The sequence below is a fragment of the Panthera pardus genome, unplaced genomic scaffold (assembly GCF_024362965.1).
Source record: "Panthera pardus isolate Hobbes unplaced genomic scaffold, ASM2436296v1 HiC_scaffold_10, whole genome shotgun sequence".
NCBI lineage: Eukaryota > Metazoa > Chordata > Mammalia > Carnivora > Felidae > Panthera > Panthera pardus.
In genome coordinates, this window is record NW_026526655.1 from 4,458,399 (window position 1) to 4,478,139 (window position 19,741).

At 45.9% G+C, this 19,741-nt stretch overlaps 1 protein-coding gene across 1 annotated transcript in view; it reads left to right on the forward strand.

The window, feature by feature from the left end:
* IQCA1 (IQ motif containing with AAA domain 1) overlaps positions 1 to 19,741 on the forward strand; it is a 154,361-nt gene that overhangs the window by 92,258 nt on the left and 42,362 nt on the right. Inside the window, exons 10-13 of the mRNA XM_053903354.1 lie at positions 1,086 to 1,192; positions 1,352 to 1,453; positions 9,869 to 9,927; positions 13,396 to 13,478. Coding sequence (XP_053759329.1) covers positions 1,086 to 1,192; positions 1,352 to 1,453; positions 9,869 to 9,927; positions 13,396 to 13,478 — 351 coding nt within the window. The remainder of the gene's footprint in view (positions 1 to 1,085; positions 1,193 to 1,351; positions 1,454 to 9,868; positions 9,928 to 13,395; positions 13,479 to 19,741) is intronic.

Genomic DNA, 19,741 nt, shown 5'->3' on the forward strand with positions numbered 1-19,741 from the left:
GTGCCCATAGGGGAGACGGAGGTTGGGAAGGTTTCTCAGCCTCTGCCCATTCATTCACACCCTCACCCGCCCACACGGACGCCTTTCTCCCCACATGGAGCCATCACCTGACCCGTGTGGGGAAGCCTCCGTCTGGCCCCCGGGGCCCTCAGCTGACTCCCCAAGTTGAAGGGCATCTCAGGACGAGGTCCTGGCGAAGTGGCCTTGCTGGGTGGTGTTTGCAGGCCGGGTTCTGGCAAGTTTCCATCACATTCTGAACACAGATCCTGGGACGAGACCTCACTTCCCAGACTGACCGTCTCAGCTCCCATGGGGGGAGCCCCCCCCCCACTACCCCAGTGCCAGGATCCAGCTGACCTGCACACCTCCGCACACATCTGGAACTCCCCCTCTGAGAAGTGGGCTTCAGCTCAGCTTATGCCGGTGATACTAAATTATCCTTCTTTCCTCTAAGGTCACATTTCTCCAGTTATCCTTTTGACTCTCAGAACAAGGCAAAAAGGAAACATAAAACACGTATGATTTCCAACACATCCAAAAAGTAATTCAAAATTATAACCCTTCAGGGGACAGTCATGGGTGTTTGTACGTTCAGTGTTGTCTTTTAACAAGGGGCTGGGGTAAATCACTCACGAGTTCAGCTAGCAATAAAATCTTTCGTGTTTTAGGGAATTGTTTGAATAATGAAAGTAATCTAAAACATATTGCAAAAACAGCCATCCCACATTTGCATAATTGTATAATCCCACAATTAATATATTGTTTATTACATGGTTATAATCATTAGGAGAATACCATTTCATCGTACTTTTTTATTTTTTATGTTTTCACATTAGCAGTTTTCTTCTTCCTCTTTTAGGCATCATACGAGCACGTTTTTCCCATTTGGGAAGTGGAAGAAAAGAACACAGAGCCACATCACTCTCCCATCAATAATCTCTTGATTCTTCTATTCGAATTTGTGTTCCACGCAAGAGGATAGAGAATTAAACCTGTGTTTTATATTGCTTTAGCCATTTGTCACCCATCCTCATGTTGAAAAAAAACAAATTCCTTTTCTTTTTCTTTATCCTTCTGGATTGCAGACATGTGGAGGAACAGAGACGAGTCGTGGAATTTCCCCCAGGACCATGACCCGGAACTGATCAAACAGGAGAAACGGAAGGAGCTGGAGTCAGAGATCAGAATACAGGTAACACGGCACTTACGTTGCCAGAAGACAAGTCAGCAGAAGAAAAGCCACAGGGCTTTTTCACAGTTTCCTGTCAATGACCGACCCAGATTTGACGCTATTTTTAAACTACACAAGGCACACAGTCGCTCGAAAGTGGCGTATTCTGTCCTCACCCAGGTGGACGAGCTGATGAGGCAGGAACTGAAAAACTTGAAACTGGCCGTGAACAGAGAAAAGGAGCAACCAGTCAAAGCAGGGAAGAAGAAAGGAGGCAAAAAGGTGAGTAGTAGCGAGCACGGGAGGGCTGAGGCGCATACAGATTCAAACCAGGCCCAGGACGGCTGTCCAGGCGCCCGGTGCTGAGTCCCGGGTGCCACCTGGCACACCGGCCGGGCCCGGGGTTGCCGTGCATGGAAACGCCTTCCTTGGGTGGCTTTGCCTCATTCCACCACGCGGCCCTCGGGGATACGGGCTCTTAAATGGGATAAATCCAACAGTCTGAGAGTGACCCACCCTGCCCCTCCCCGCTGCAGATTCACGTTCCCCAAACCCCACAGATATAATGAGGACGATCAGGGGAGCCAGCGATGGGCCCAGATCTAGGGGAGGCCAGCGGCAATGACCAAGCGCTTTGGGAGCAGGGGGATCGGGTGAATTCAGTGTTAAAGTGCCAGCAGTCCATCTCACAGAGTTTTGTTGGAGTAGCCAGTTAGATCCCTATATTCGACGTTCATTTCCTAGGGCCCTGTGAGATCATAGAAAACATATATATGGGTCCCTACCTCCGGCTCCTGGCACAGAGTTCCTGAAGCCATTGTAAACTCTGAAGTCATGAGAGCACTTAGAACATCTTTTGTTCTATTGAGACAACTCTGGGTGGGCTCCTGGGTGGCCCCTCTCTGGGGGCTGGTCACCGGGAAGACCAAAGCAGGATGAGAAGCTTAGAATTTGCAGCCCCAACCCCCCATCCTCCAGAGAGGGCAGCAGTGCTGGCAGTGGAGTTAATAATGAATCATGCCTGTGTGAGGAAGGCTCCGTGAAATCCCAGTAATGTCAGGAGGGTAAGCACGGGCCCGTACCAGGGGGTTGATGCACCCCGACTCGCTCCTGCACTCAGGACCCTCCCCGACCTCACCCTACGTACCACTTCATCTGGCTGTTGGTCTGTACCCTTTCTCACATCCTCGAATAAGCCGATAAACGTCAAGTGTTTCCCTCAGTGCTTCGAGCCGCTGTAATAAATTAATCAAACCTGAGGAGGGGTCACGGGAACCTCAGATTTATAACCAGTGGGTCGGAAGCACAGGGGACAACCCAGACTTGAGGCCGGCGTCTGCTGCGGGGGTGGGGGAGTGGTCGTGTGAAACCGAAGCCATTTCTCGGTAGATAGTGTCAGACCTGACTCAAATTGTAGGACACCCGGCTGGCGTTGCTTGGTGGGGGAACCCCACACACATGCATCTGGTGTCGGAAGTGTTGTGCATGTGGCAGTCACATGAGAACGAAGGAGACACACAGGAGGGAAGAACTGGCCTTTTCCTCACCTAGACCCCTACTTTGACTTTCATCCCAGATCCAGCCCTGCCACCGGGGCCAGAACCCTCCAGGGGCAGGCCACACTTGGCCTCCCTGGCCATGTCCGCAGGTGCGTAGGCAACCTTTGCCCCCGCGATGGCTTTCTCAGGGTTCTCCGGCTCCTCGGCCCTTCTTGTGATTCACAAACTGTCCTGGAGCTTTTCACACATCCGGCTACACGAGTGGCTACTTCCTCCAGCCCCTTGAGGATGACGCTCTCCTGATCTGTCTTCTGTTGACTTTACAGTTTCACAGTTTAACCTTGACTTTTCGGTGCGACGCCTGAATGTCCTTCGTGGCCCTCTTTGAGGATACATCCCTGAAGCCGGAGAGGTCACTGTCTATAGGTCATGGTCTCATCAGTAGGTGAGGGCACTGACTGAGGAGACCACGGACTCTAGTAATGCCTTGCATACCTGCATGAAAAAGTGATGTTTTAGGGGTGCCTGGGTGGCTCAGTCAGTTAAGCCTCCAACTTTGGCTCAGGTCACGATCTCATGGTTCATGAGTTCAAACCCCACACAGGGCTGTCTGTTGTCAACACAGAGCCCACTTTGGCAACTCTGTCCCCCTCTCTCACTGCCCCTCCCCCGCTGGTTGTTAATTAATTAATTAATTAATTAACTTTGTTAAAAAAAAGAAAAAATTTGATGTTTTAGTGACTGAACGTGGAATTCAAGCCAGACAAAATGGGAAATGAAGACAGGAGGTAGCTGTACACCCTCTGGCTGAAAATAGGTTTTCTCGTTTTACCCAACAAGTACCATTGGCCAAGCCCAAGGCCAATGGGCTTCCTCACCCTCCCGCACGACTGCCCTGTCTCACTGCCTGCAGTCTGGTGGCTGCCCTGTCCATGGAATGACTCACAGTATGTCACAAGGAGGGGCTGCTGCGAATTTCCCTTTTGGGGTTAAATGGGTTGTGTTCAGGGTACCCCAATAGCTTGATGGTAAATCTGTAACTATCGAGTTTTGCATGCCTCAAACTCCAATTCAATGACCTAGGCGTAAACCTCGGAGACATAAATTGAATGTGTGTTTCTTTTCCCATTACATCAAAAAACTTATTGCATCGTGGTTTCAATTTGCTTTTCCCTGATAACTAATGCTGTTGAGCATATTTTTTAATATAATTTATTGTCAGATTCGTTTCCATACAACACCCAGTGCTCATTCCAACAAGTGCCCTCCTCCCTTCCCATCACCCACTATCCCCTCTCCCCCACCCACCATCTACCCCTTAGTTTGTTCCTTAAAAAGGGTTAGTATCAAAAATATGTAAAGAGCTTATCAAACTCAACACCAGAAAAACAAATAATCCAGTGAATAAATGGGCAGAAGACATGAATAGACACTTTTCCAGAGAAGACATCCAGATGGCCAACAGACACATGAAAAGATGTTCAACGTCACTCATCATCAGGGAAACACAAATCAAAGCCACACTGAGATACCACCTCACACCTATCAGAGTGGCTAAATTGAATGTGGTTTTAATTTTGAAAGCTGAAGCTTAATTAACTCTACCAAATCCCATCCTTCAGAAGACCATTAGCAGAAGGGAAATAGTCCACCTCAACCATAGAAAAGAAGGAGGAAAAGGACTCAGAGGGATAGAATTGGGCAGTATTAATCCATCATCATCCAGAGAAAGTGACTTGATCAGAGATCGTACAGCAGCCTGAACAGTCCTTTCAGAATACAAATCTGATGTTATCACTCCATGCTAAAACCCTTCAATGGTATCTTAATCCCCCAAGGATAAAGATGACGATCTTCAGCCAGGCTTACAAGGCCATGTCTGACCTGGCCAGTGCCCTCTTCATGATCTTCAGCATTCTGACCTTCCTCTCTGTCCCCCAAACATACTATGCTCCTTCCCAACACAGGGCCTTTGCACATGCTATTCCCTCTCAAGAACTATCTTCACTCCCTTTCCCCTAATTCCTCGCATAGTTAACCCTACTCATCCCTATGGTCTCAGTGCAAGCCTTTCTTTCTCAAGGAAGCCTTCTGGGCCATCCATAGTAAGTCGTCTTTCTCTGCATACACATAGCACTGTGTACTATATCTTCCTGGTACTCTGTCAGAGTTTTAATATTATATTTACTAGTGAGATCATTTTGTTGGTATCTGCCTTTCTGAATCTATGGAAGAGCTGTGAGTGCAGAAACTGTGTGATTGTCTTTTTTGATTGCTCACCATTGTAACCCTTTCTGGCACAAAGCAAGTCCTCAGCACATATTATCCAATAAATTAATTTGTCAGATCTAGACCCCATGCAGATTGATCCCTGTAAGCTAAATATGTGCTTCAGGATGTCACAGGATAGCATCAGGAGCGATTCACAGCATCCAGCCACCTCCCGTAGTAATGCCATAATCACCAAGCAACCTTCCGATGAGTTATTATAGTTTCATATTGATTTTCCTTAAGTTGGAAGTCTACAGGGTCTGTTTCTCTTGGCAAGTGTGTGTGTCATTCTAAATTAATCTACTTACATTACAGTCTGTTCCACCTTCTCCTGTTATTTGCAGATCCAAAATTAGGCTTGAGGAACAGATTGTCTTTATTAACTGTTTCATTCAATAAGTATTTACGGAGCACTGTATGCCAGGAACATTTCAAGGCATTCGGGGTACAGAAGAGAACAACACACACAAGGCATCTGTGCCGGCAACAGCAGGTTTCTAGGTCTGCAGGACTGGGTCTCTCTGGATGTGCTGTCATCCCCATGATGACACCACTGGGTGAGGTCCTGCCTCTCAGGGGCCCTTTCTCTCCTGAGTTCCTCTCCTGTTGTAATCACAGAAATATTAAGGACATAGGAGTTCCTGGAGAAGCTAAGAAACTCCTTGACAGTAAAATCCTTGGTTGACTCTCTTGCATTTCCCAGAGTGCCAGCGTATATAAGTGGGGGAGGGAGGAATGTCATATACAAAAATAAATTGAGAACCTACTTTTAAAAGAAACAAATGAGGGGTGCCTGGGTGGCTCAGTCGGTTAAGCGGCCGACTTCGGCTCAGGTCACGATCTCACGATCCGTGAGTTCGAGCCCCGCGTCGGGCTCTGTGCTGACAGCTCAGAGCCTGGAGCCCGTTTCAGATTCTGTGTCTCCCTCTCTCTCTGCCCCTCCCCTGTTCATGCTCTGTCTCTCTCTGTCTCAAAAATAAATAAATGTTAAAAAAAAAATTTAAAAGAAACAAATGAACATTCCACACCTGAAAAATGCAGTATCGGAGATTAAAAACTCCTGGAACTGGTCTGACAACAGCATGGACATAGCAGAAGACAGATTGAGCTTTTACCGGACGGTAGGAAATGTAAACTGAAGCACAGAAAGAACAAGAATGTAAAGAACAGAACAGAGAATAAGAGACACTTGAGACACGGTCGAAAGTGGTACCGCATGTGTAACTGGAATCCCCCAAAAAGGAAGGAGAATGGGAAAGAAGCAATACATGAAAAAGTACTGTCCATGAATTTTCCCAACCGGATGAAAGACACGTAGCCGCAAGTTCAGCGACATCACTGAGGTCTGACTGGGATGAAGCAAAGAAAACTACATCTCGACACATAGGAGTCAGAATGCTGAAAGTCGAAGGTAAAAGGCAAAATCTTACTGGATTTTTTTTTAAGATATATTTCCTCCATGGAAACAAGAATAAGGATGCTGACTTTCCCAACAGAAACTATGGAGCCAGAAAGCAATGAATGGCATCTTTAGAGATTCGAAAGAACTAACTGCCAACCTAGAACTCCAGACCCAGTGAAAACATCCTTCAAAAGTGGAAGGAAATAGAGGTGTCCCCAGGCAAACAAAATTTTGGAGATCTTAGCAGCAGCAGACCCACAACGTGAAATACTTTAAAGGATAGTTCTCAGGCGAAAGGGAAAGACTCCCAGTTAGAAACAAAGACACGTAAGAAGAAAAGATCCGCTGTTGAAAATGGAAATATTTTGGTAAATATAAAAGGCCACTTTTAGAATATTTGCTTTTGAAGGCAAGAATCATAACAAAGTCATATGTGTCTATACCACACGGAAATGAAATATATGACAGCCACAACCAATAAGGTAGGCAGGGGTAAGTAGACTTGTAAGGTTATTGCATTGTTCAGGGCACTGTAAAATGCCGGTCTACTGTAATAAGTTAATAATATATTTTGCAATTCTCTAATTGATATTAAAATGTATAACAAGCAATAGTGAAAATAAAGTGGAAAGATGAAAAATACATGATTGATTAGAAAGAATACAGGAAAGGGAAAGGAAAAAAAGAACAGATTGCATAATTAGAAGACAAATATAAAGATAATAGAGTTAAATTTAATTACTGGTAGGGAGTTAGATGCACAGATCAACAGAACAGAATGTGTACTCCCAAAATAGGCCCACAGGAATACTCCAGAGTGATTTTTGACAAAGGTGCAAAAATTCAAGGAATAATAACTTTTACAATATGCGGTGCTGAAACAATTAGATGTCCACAGACAGAAAAAGCGAACCTGGACCTAGGTCTCACACATTGTACAAAAATTAACTCCGACTAGATCATGGGCTTAAATGGAAAATGTACAACTGTAGAACTTTTATTAAAAGAGAGAACATCTTTGGGATCTAAGGCTAGGCAGAGTTCTTAGAATAAACGCCAAAGCAGAATTCATGAAAGGAAAATTTTGGCTTTGTCAAAATGAAGAACGTTTCCTGTGTGAAAGATTTCTATTAACAGCGTGAGAAGACAAAGTACAGACTAGGAGAAAATAACTTGCAAGCCACATATCTGAGGAAAAACTGGTGCATACAGCATACAGAGAACTCTTAAAACTCAACAGTTAAAAACCAAACAACCTAGGGGCACCTGGGTGGCCCAGCTGGTGGAGCGTCCAACTCTTGATTTGGGCTCAGGTCATGATCCCAAGGTCGTTGGATCGAGCCCGTGTCAGGTCCCGTGCTGAAGGTGGAGCCTCCTGAAGATTCTTTCTCTCTCTCCTGCCCCTCTCCCGCTCTCTCTCACACTCTCTTGAAAAGAAGATTTTAAAAAAATTAAAAAAAAAAACCATCAGAAAAAATGGGCCAAAGACGAGAGGCATTTGGCCGATGGGGAGGAAGAAGCATAGGAAAAGACATTCGGTGCCATGAGTCATTAGGGAAATGCAAATTTAAATCACAATGAGAGGTCACCACCCACCCATGGGGTTGGCTCAAATAAAAAATAATGGCAACACCAGTTGCTGGAAAGAATGGGAAGAAACTGGATCACTAATACATAATTGGTGGGAATGTGAAATGGTATAGGCACCCTGAAAGGGAGTTTGCACTTTCTTTGCAAACCAGACTACTCTACAACCCAGCAGTTGCACTCATGGGCATTTATCCCAGAGAAACAAAGACACACACACACACACACACACACGCACACACATTTATGGCATCTTGATTCATAATAACTCAAAACTGAAAGCAGCAATAAAAAAGAATAATCATCGATACGTACAATGACCTGGCCAAATTTCCTGAGAATTATAATGAATGAAAAGCAAAATGATACCCAAAAAAAAAAAAAAAAAAAGTCCAGTCTGTGATTTTGCTGATCCAACATTCTCAAAAGGACAAGATTACAGAAATGGAGGGAGACTCTTGTGGTTTCTAGGGGTTAAGGATGGGGTGCTCGTGGGAGGAAAGTGAGTGGGTCTGGGAGAGGCCATCTGAGGACCCTGGTGGAGACAGAAATGTTCTGTATCTTGACTGTGCCAATGTCAATACCAGCATCTTAGTTGTGACCTTGTAAGATAGTTCTATAAGATGTTACCATTGAGAGAAACCTGGTGAAGAGGACGCAGGACCTCTGTAGTATTTCTTATGACTGCGTGTGAATCCACTGTTTTCTCAAAATAAAAATTCTAATTTAAAAAAACCTGAGAAACATCAAGTGTAACCACATAAGTGAATCTTGCAATCACAGTATTGAATGACATTCAGTTCTCTCTTTGAGAGAAAAAGAACATGAGCAGGAGAGGGGCAGAGAGAGAGAGAGGGAGACACAGAACGCGAAGCGGGCTCCAGGCTCCGAGCAGTCAGCACAGAGCCCGATACGGGGCTCGAACCCACGAGCCGTGAGATCGTGACCTGAGCCGAAGTCGGACGCTTAACCGACCGAGCCACCCGGGCGCCCCTAGACATACAGTTTGTATTGTATGATTACCTGTAGAGGAATAGGCAACATGAGTCCACAGTGACGTCAGAGGAGCGGCTTCCCACAGCAGCTTGAGAGACAGGTCAAGGATAAGAAGATGTTGTAGATGTTGAACGAGGCGGGGTTTGTATGGTTATATGCAAACTTTAAATGCAAAGGTTAGTCAGCCTGGATGTGGGTGATGCTTCACTGCACATAAGTTATATGTGACAAAAATAATGAACGAGTGAATGAGGACGTGGACGTGGAAGAGTGAGATGCTGGGACAGTAAGTGCCCGACGTTCAGTCTGCGTGACAAGGAGTACGGGTGGCCCGAGGAGGCCTGAGATGATAAGGGGAAGGAAGAGAGAGCCAGGCTGGGAGAACGTCATCCGCCGTGCTGGCGAACTTGAACTTCATCCTGTGGGCAAATGGGGCGATACCGATGGATGCTGTAGACAGAGGAGTGAAGCGATCGGCGCTGTTTTGAAAGATCACGTCCCAAGCCCTTCCCTCCAGCTGTCCCAGTGATCAGAACGCAGAGCCCTCTGGGAACCAGATCTTGGGCCGGACGCTAACAGAGCGCGACACCGGGCATTAAGGACGAGCACAACGTGATGGCCTGGGCACGCGGCGCTCTCCTCCTCTGTAGATGAGAGCCAGAGTGTTGGGCGCCTGCTGGGAATCAGGCCCCACGCAAGCTTCACAGTGGTGACCTCACTGTCCACCCGGCCAGGGACATGCCCACACAAGCAAGCTGGGGGTCCCCGGGCCAAACCCTATGTCCAGGAAAATGCTACACCCACACGCTCGGCACGCCACAATTGACACTCTCGTCCCGTTCCCCACCACCACTACCAAAACAACTTCCCTTGCTAACTGCTAGAGATAATTTGCTCGCTTGTCTGTATTAAATTGTTGGCTCTTTTCATTTTTTTTTCCAGAAAAAGAAAGGGAAGACAGGCAAAAAAGGGAAGAAGGATACAGATCTGACAGCTGACAGGTGAGATGTGCACAAGTGTTGCTGTTCTGCACGGCTAGGGGGCCCCCCCAGAGCAGCGCGCCGGTCTCAGCTGAAGTCGGCGGCCCCCGTCCCGGAAAGGCACCCCTCCCTGTACCCCACACCTCCTTCATCCTCCAGGCGCTGGGACCGCTCCTGGCCTCCTACACTGGAAAGATGTCTGCCAAGGTCAGGCCCCATCGCTTCTGAGATCATACGACTTAAGCTTTTAAGATTCGTGGGGTTCTTAGGGCGCCTGGGTGGCTCAGTCGGTTGAGCGTCCGACTTCGGCTCAGGTCATGATCTCACAGTTCGTGAGTTCAGGCCCCGCACCAGGCTCTGTGCTGATACCTTGGAGCTTGGAGCCCGCTTCAGATTCTGTCTCCCTCTCTCTGCCCCTTCCCCGCTCATGCTGTCTCTCTCTGTCTCTCAAAACGGAATAAATGTTAGGGGCACCTGGATGGCTCAGTCGGTTGGGCGTCCGACTTCACCTCAGGTCATGATCTCGCAGTTGGGAGTTCGAGCCCCGCGTCAGGCTCTGTGCTGACAGAGCCTGGAGCCTGCTTTGGATTCTGTGCCTCCTTCTCACTCTACCCCTCCCCGACTTGTGCTCTGTCTCTGTCAAAAATAAATAAATGTAAAAAAAAAAAAAAAGGAATAAATGTTAAAATAAAATAAAACAAAACAAAATAAAATAAAAATTAAAATCGTGAGGTTCTTAAGAATTTGTTTAAGAAATAGCATCCTGATCCAACTTTTGAGGGAATACTTAGACCCCTTCAGGGCAGAGTTCCTGTGACCTGCCCTGTCCTGGGCCCCACCCACTGAGGCACTTCCTAAACGCTCATTGAAGGAAAGGAAGAGGATTTGTCTCATCAAGGGATATTTCCATTTCCTTGAGCTCCACTGGCCAAATGTTGATACTCATGAATCATTTTATTTTTTAAGCTTATTTATTAATTTATTTTGACGGGGGGTGAGAGAATCTGAAGCAGGCGCCGCACCATCAGGGCAGAGCCCAACAGGGGGCTCGATCCCACAAACCGTGAATCATGACCTGAGCTGAAACCCACTGAGCCACCCAGACGCCCCTTCATGATTCATTTTAAATGCTCGTTTTTAAGCTGAAATGGCCCTTCAGTGCTTTAACATTGGAAATAAATAGGACTTAGATTTTCAGATATTTCCAAGGAATGTCGTGGAATCTAAGGAACAAAATAAACAAAACAAATGCAACAGAACAGAAACAGACTATCGATACAGGAAGCAAGCTAGTGGTCACCGGATGGGGGAGGGTTGGGGGTCAGGTAAAATAGGTAACATGGATCCAGAGGTACAAACTTCCAGTTATACATAAGCCACGGGGATGTAACATACAACACAGGGAGTACAGTCAATGATATTGTACTAACTTCGTATGGTGATGGATGGTACCTAGACTTATCATGGCGATCATCTTGTATGTAAATATTCAATCACTATGAAATGCATATGAAACTAGTAGGATATTATATATGTCAATTATACTTCAGTTAAATAAACAAATAAAAGTAAAATTGAATTAAATTAAATACCTAATAACTGAATGTCAGAAATCATTTTGAGGGGCTCCTGGGTGGCTCAGTCGGTTGAGTGTTCGACTACGGCTCAGGTCATGATCTCAAGGTTCGTGAGTTTGAGCCCTACATCAGGCTCTGGGCTGACAGCACGGAGCCTGCTTGGGATCCTCAGTCTCCCTCTCTTTCTGCCCACCCCCCCTCAAAAATAAATAAACATTAAAAGAAAAAGAAATCATTTTGAAGGAAGACCTTTCTTCCCGTGGGTTTAGTCAACGGATACTACGTGTTGCTCCCTGTTTGGGGTGTTTCCTAGTCCTCCCCTGGGTAGCAGGGATACCTTCCCAAACTCTGTTTGAGAGAAGACCCATGAGAAAGGAAGCCCTGAGAACCATCCAGAAGGAAGTGGAGGCCAGAGCTGGTGCACGTGCCTGGAGCCCTGACACGAAAGCACAGAAGGAGCTGGTCGTCTCATTCCTGGAAGATTTTTCACTTCAATTTTGGACAACCCTGTGTCTCTAGACTAGGGCTAATTCTGCCAAGACACAGGAAGACAACTTCTGTTTCTCTCATGAAGTTAATGTAAACCCAAAACCAGTGTTTTTACCATATTTAAGGTAGGTTTAAAGTTGAAAATGTTTTTTTATTCCATAACAGAATTCGTTTCACTGGAAAGATCGAAATACGGGTTTGTGTCCCGGGCTTCTTAATATATTTTGTTCTGATTGTTTTGGAGAATCTTCAATGTTACGTTAAACATTTTATGCATATATTATATGTTTATATCAAATAAGTATTCTAGTTGGAAAACTACAGTTAGTGCCTCCTTGATACAGGTCAGATACTGTTATCCCAAGTACCATTACAACTTAAGCCTTAATTCACAGCAGAATTTTAAACACTTTTCATTTAAACACTATTGTAAATATATTTGAAAGAACAAAATTGCAGTCAGTCAAAGATTGGGGTCATTGAATTAACATGTATCCGAATGGTATTTGGCTTAAATATAACTGAGAATTCTTTATCACCCTAACCTGGATCGTAGAACAAAGAACTGGTTAAATATAGTTATATTTACAATTCCTCATTCTAAAGAAAGACTAGGGTAGAACTAAAGAATAAAGCTTCTAGAAACGAAAAGGGATTAGATGAGACATCTCAAAGGACTGTACTCAATATTTGAGCTTGACCTACCTGAATTCCTATAAGCCAAACCCCAGTTAATTTCACTGGGACGTTCACTTACTAAGTGGGATACTGTCTTGATTTTTTTCTTCAATTAGTCTAAATTACCAGTGCACTGGCTGTATGCCCAAGGCCCTGTTAGAGGAGTGGGTTGACATCTGTAAACACTGTGGAAAAGTATAATATCCTCCTAAAAAAATCATCACCCCCACTGCGTTAGACATTTCATCTTTCGGAATAGAATTAGTTCCCCTCTGAGCCTTTGTTCTTTATAGGTATTTCTTTTGAAGTCTTATGCTATTGGGTTAAAAGGAAACATCAGTTGCACAAAGGATTAATGATCTGCTGTGGCTTGCAGATGCTAACTGAATATATAATCGTGGGCCCATTGCACTGCTATTATAGGGCAATTTCTAATTCATATTTGTGCCGTCCCAAGGATTCATGAAAGGGCAGACTGCAGAAGCTGTAGCTGGTCTCAGATGCCCACAGATATAATTCTTATTAATGGGAAACGTCCGACGTGCATGTGGATGAGCAAAAGTATTGTTTTCGAAGCCTGATGTGTCCCTCAATTGTAGCAATGTTTCCAAACGCCAGCTTAGTTGCATAGACACAAATGTGCATAGGAATAGGTCTGGTGAAAGTTCTCTGCATATGTGATGATTAACAGAAATGCTGACTTTATGTGTCTGCTCATGGAATAGCTCCTCTGCTTTGTCACCAGGACCATTGAGTCTCTGTACAAGGAGCTGGTGGAAGAAGGGTTGCTGATCCGGGCTCTGAACGTTAACCTCTCCGATTACATCGGTAAGGTACACCAAGAATTACGCACGTCTGGGTCGCATGTGTCGCCCCTCGGGTTTTGAGGTCCCAACAGCTGGAATTAGGTTTCCTTGGTGGTTTTTGCCCAAACCAAAACCTGGCCCAAGGCTCGGAGTAGATTTTTGTCTAATGGAATGGATTTGAATTCATTCCGTGCCGTGAGCTGATAGGTCCAGCTCTCCCCCCTCATGTGGTGGAGGGAGGTTTTTGAACCTACTCGCAAAGTTCCTTGCGGCATTCTGTCTGGAATAAGCTATATTGAGGAAATGAAGACTTGTTCGTATTTTCATGTTGAAACAAAATGCCCCAGGGGGCAGCACCTGGAACTTGAACACACAATTCTTACGGGAGGAATTCCTTCCAGAAGGGGCCGCCACACAGGTCACTGGAAGGAAGGAGGAGGGACATTTGCTGACACCATCTTCAACTAAGTTTTCTCTTAATTTTTAAAAAACAACACGATGACCTGAAAACACACTTAAAGCTTAAAACTATTTGAAATGCCAGCACCCTAACGCAGGTATGATTTTCACTTTCTCGCACATGCCATGAACTAGGACATTCTCCCACATAACCACAAAAGGATAATCACACTCAGACAACTTGGCATCACTGAGATGTGATGCCTTCATAAGTTTTCGTCTTTCTGAATCCAACATCCGGTCAAGGACTGTGGATGCGGTGTTCATATCTTTGCCCCTTTAATTTGGAACACCTTCCAACCTGACGTCTTTCACGCCGCTGACCCTGTCAGAGTCTGGGCTGTTTTACAGACTGTTTTTCAACAGAGGTGGTTTGATGGGTTTCCTCATGACTTGATTCGGGGGAGACTGTTTTTGGTAGGAAGGCTTCATAGGTGATATTGTGTCCTCAGAGTTGCACGATGAGGGCCCGTCGTGTCCCATCTCTGGGGGCGTTACATTTCATCACTGGCCAAAGTGCTGTTGCCCAGATTTCTCCACTGTCAAGCTTCATGTTCCCCCTGGTAGTTAATGAACAGCCTGTAGGGGGGAGTCTTTGAGGCTCTGGAGATTCTGTCCCCAACTGGTTTAAAGGTTTTATCAACCACTGATGAGTTTTGCCTACGTCGATAGCTGCAGCTATCGATAGGGTAGCTGTAAAATGGGGATGTTCTATTTCTGTCTTCTGCTCTATGTTTAGAAGGTGCCATTCCTCTAGGAAGAAATTTCCTTCCTACCCCTTTTTGAAATTGTTGTGCTGTCAGTGTAGAAACGTGGATTCTCTCTTTTTTATTGTATTATAATCAATTTCCATCTTATTCATTCTGATGTTATACACTGACCTACGTTTGGCCCGTAGGAACAAGGAGATTGATATTTCCCTCTGATCAAAAAGTGATTAATGTGATCCCTTTGAAATAAAGCCACATGGGGCCCCTAGGTGGCTTAGTCGGCTAAGCATCCGACTCTTGATTTTTACTCCAGTCATGATCTCACACTTGGTGGGTTTGAGCCCTGCATTGGTCTCTACACTGACAATGCAGACCCTGCTTGGGATTCTCTCTCTATCTTCCTCCCGCCCCCCCCCCCCCCCCGCCCCACTCTCTACCCCTCAGTGCACTCTCTTTCTCAAGATAAATAGAAAGAAAGAAAGAAAGAAAGAAAGAAAGAAAGAAAGAAAGAAAGAAAAAGAAAGAAAGAAGAAAGAAAGAAAAAGAAAGACAGAAAGAAGGAAGGAAGACAGAAAGGAGGAAGGAAGGAAGGAAGGAAGGAAGGAGAAAGAAAGAAAGAAAGAAAGAAAGAAAGAAAGAAAGAAAGAAAGAAAAAGAAAGGAGGAAGGAAGGAAGGAAGACAGAAAGGAGGAAGGAAGGAAGGAAGACAGAAAGGAGGAAGTAAGAAAGGAAGGAATGAAGGAAGGAAAAGAAAAGAAAGAAAGAAAGAAAGAAAGAAAGAAAGAAAGAAAGAAAGAAAGAAACAGAAAGGAGGAAGGAAGGAAGGAAGGCAGAAAGGAGGAGGAAAGAAAGAAAAAGAAAGAAAGAAAGAAAGAAAGAAAGAAAGAAAGAAAGAAAAAAAAAAGAAAGGGAAGGAGGGAGGGAGGGAGAAGGAAGGAAAGGAAGGAAAGAAAAGAAAGAGGGCTTGGGGGGGGGGCATTTGTATTTCCTAATAGTATAAGAATTTTACCAGAATATATACTGAAATGTGTATTGGGTTTCTGTTTATTTTGTGTATTTCTTGTTCGATTACCAAAGGGTCTTCTCCTAGATTCCCTTGATTGTGTTCTGTTAATTCCATTAATACAAAAAAATGACGTTTTTAACATAACCCTGCCTCTTTACTTATTGTTGAGATCTCTGACTTCTTGTCTGCTTTCTCCTGTGACATTGTGTCTTTCTGTTCAGCACTGAATTTCCAGAGTTTAGACAGTGGCACAAGGCAGAGTCTCCAAGAATAAATTAAGGGAAATATTTCTCCTCTTCTTGATGATTTCCTATCCGTCTTTACAATGATCTCTCTGTCAGTTTCCGGGCAGCATCTTTATGACGCCTAAGGCCAAAGTGAATGCAGTCAGACACTTAAGAGTGACCTCAAATGACGGTGACACAGTCTAACAAAATCAGTCAAATGCCACAAGGGCTTTTTCCATGTTTTCCTTATTTTTTCCCAGTTGCGATCTTTAGCTTGAAAGATGGCAGCGGATGGTCCCAAATCCCCACATAAAAATAGCAGCCAGGGAGCAAAAACAAAAACCCACAGACATTTACATCAAAACTAAGTGATGAGGTCTCCCCTCCACCCCCAAAGTACAAGCCGCCGGGGACACAGAAGAGACGAATGCCAAAATAAGCCGCGGGCACTCACGGGGATGCACAGGGGGCCAAGCCGGCAACCACAGCCGGAGCCAGTTTGCCAACCTCAAAACAAGCACACCATGTCACAGAGGGGGCTCTGTGACATTTCAAAAGCTATCCTGAGCCAAACTTGCCTCTAAAAGTATGGAAATGTTTACTCACATAAATGTCAGGAATGGAAACGTCCAAGGTGAAAGCCCATGCAAAGTTTCTAGCAAAAAGAAAGAATAAGGAACAAATGAACATCACAAAAAGACATGCCTGGGCTTGTGAGTGGCTCCATTGGTTGAGCGTCCGACTTCGGCTCAGGTCATGATCTCACAGTTCGTGGGTTCGAGCCTCGCATCAGGCTCTGTATTGACAGCCTAGAGCCTGGAGCCTGCTTTGGATTCTGTGTCTCCCTCTCTCTGTATCTCTCCCCTACTTGCACTCTGTCTCTCTCTGTCCCTCAAAAATGAATAAACGTTAAAAAAAAATTTTGTTAAAAAATAATTTTTTTTTGTTTAAAGACATGCCCCGTAAAGCAGGCGTAAATGGAGCCCACTCTTTCAAGCAAGCTAATGTACATTAAGAACTTGGGATGAGCACTGGGTGTTGTATGGAAACCAATTTGACAATAAATTATATTTTTTATTAAAAAAAAAAAATTACAGACGAAATGTAAGAATACATAACATGGAATTAGAAAAACTCAGAAACGAGATGACAAAACTCAAGGAATAGTAGAAATAAAAAAAATCATTTTAGAAAATAAATTATAATGATGCAAGAATGAATAAAGTCAACACAGAAGGGGCGCCTGGGTGGCTCAGTCGGTTGAGTGTCCAACTCTTAATATCAGCTCAGGTCATGATCTTGGAGTCGTGGGATCAAGGGAATCTGCTTGGGATCCTCCCTCTCCCTCTCTCTCTGGCCCTCCCCCGTAGCCGCACGTGTAGGCATGCCCTTTCTCACTCTGTCTCTCAAAATAAGTAAATAACATTTTTAAAACAGCACATGTGGCTTTAAGAGAAAAAAAATGTGAAAGACAGAAACATCTCCTCCCCCACCCCTCACCTTCTGAAGGATACGTGTCCTTTCTGTAATCTTTCTGTGCCTCAGTTTCCACAATTGTGGGAACATTAACAGCTCCAACCCCATCAAATCACTGTGAGTGTTTAAGGAATTGGGTGATGGCATTTGGGGCCATGCTTGGCACAGAGTGAGAGTGTCCTGCTGTTGGTGGTGGTGGCATTCTCGCCCCGTCTCTGGCACGCTCGGGGGTTGCCATTCGGAGGGCTGATGACTTCATGGTGTCTTTGTGGCCCTCCCCCCACCAGTGCACGTCACAGAAGCACAGAGCACCGAAAGGGTGGCCACTGCTTAAGGGCCAAATACAGGAAGAACAAATGCAAATTAATGTTCCCCTAAGTTAAGTTTTCCTGTCCCGTCCTGGTTCGATAACTGCATTTGGGGAAAACATTGACCCAGAGTCAGAGTTAGTGTTTCTTAAACTCTCCTTGGAGTTCAGAGCCTGCCCTACAGATGAGAACGCCCAGCAGGCTCTCCACGTCCCATCTTGGAAGGTATGACTTAAATATTTACATATGAAACGCCGCCCCCCCCCAAAGCTTCAGGCAGGTGATAACCCAGCAGGTGCACCGTCTTGGCCGGCCTGTCGCAACACAAAGTCAACCTGGAGCAGTCTGTCTGCTGACCTCGTTCCGGAAGCTGGGTGGCCCGCGCCCAACGTAACGTTCATAAACAAGTCAGCACCGCTGAATTTTAACCGCGTAGCCCGTGTCCCCATCCTTGTCGTTGGGAGACGGTGCCGTGTGCGGCCCTGACAGAGTCGGGGTGGGGGTGGCAGGATGTCCTTGTGCTCGGGGCTTGGGGGGAGCCCCAAACACCGGCCAGCAGCGTCTGTTCCAGGCCTCCACTCCTTGTCCCTGAGGAACACATTTAGGAAGCTAGTACTTGCTATAAATTGCTCTGTTCTTGTTCTTCCTACTCTTTTTTTTTTAGTTTATTTACTTATTTTGAGAGGGAGAGAGAGAGCACGTGCTCGAGAACAGGGGAGGGACACAGAGAGAGCAAGGATCCCAAGCAGGCTCCACACTGTCAGCACAGAGCCCAATACGGGGCTCGAACTCAAAAACCATGAGATCACGACCCGAGCCCAAACCAAGAGTCGGACACTTAACCGACTGAGCCACCCAGACGCCCCTTTCATACTCTTTTTAATGCTGTGTGGGGTAAAGTGGAAATTTTAGAGGCCGATCCACCGTAAATATTTTCTTGTTTCTCATGATTTTCTTTTACCGCTATTATGCCCATTTTCTCTCCCATTATTTTGCTCCTTCCACACTGGTTTGCTGCGGCTGCTATAACAGCTGTCACAAGCCGAGGGGCTCAACAGCAGACACGTATCCGCTCCAGTCTGGAGGCCACAAGTGCCAGATCAGGATGTCATAGGGGCTGTCTCCTCCCGAGGACGCGAGAAGCTGGCGCTCTGCTGGGGCCTCCGCGCGCCCACCCCTCCCCAGCCCCGCGTCGGCCCTGCTCCTGACTGCCAGCCCTCCCGCCTGGCTGCCACACTGCCGTCCCGTCCCCGCGACCATCTTCACGCGCCCTGAGTGTGCGTCCGCGTGCGCATTTCCCCAGTTTATAAAGGACACCCGCCATATGGGCCTGGGATCCGCCCTACGACCTCCCCTTCGCTCGTTCTCTCTGCATCGGCCCTATTTCCAAACGGGGTCACATTCGGAGATGTTGGAGATCTGGATTTCAACATAGGAATTTTAAGGACACCCTTTCCCTGTGTCTTCTCCATCCACTGGTGTAGGTTTTTTGCCCTCGTGCATGCCTTGTACCTAACACACCTTTTCATCCACCATTTCCTTCCTCCCTCTCTGGCAGAAGACCTGCTATCTGTGCAGGGAAATCCTGAAGTTTCCAAGTTCTGCCTGAATAGATGGGGAGCGTTTATGGCTTCCACACTGGGCAACAGCAAAACTCAGCGACACACTTTCGAGCTGAGTCTCAACACCTGGCAGGCAGCCGGGGCTAGTGTGTCCTTCTCTCCATCAGAACCAACACTCACTAATTCAATTCAAAATTCTTTTTAATGTTTATTTATTTGTGAGACAGAGACAGAGCACGAGTGGGGGGGGGGGGGGGGGGACACAGACTCCAAAGCAGGCTCCGGGCTCCGAGCTGTCAGCACAGAGCCCGACGCGGGGCTCGAACTCACGAACCGTGAGATCATGACCTGAGCCGAAGTCGGTCGCTCAACCGACTGAGCCGCCCAGGCGCCCCTCACTAATTCAATTTAATATGATGTGTCTGAATAAAGTCTGTGAGGTTCTAGAAAATGTGGTGCATCTGGATATTAATGTGGATTTATTTAAGCAGGAAAATTGGGGTCACTTTCAGATCACCTCTGATGTCATGTTTATAG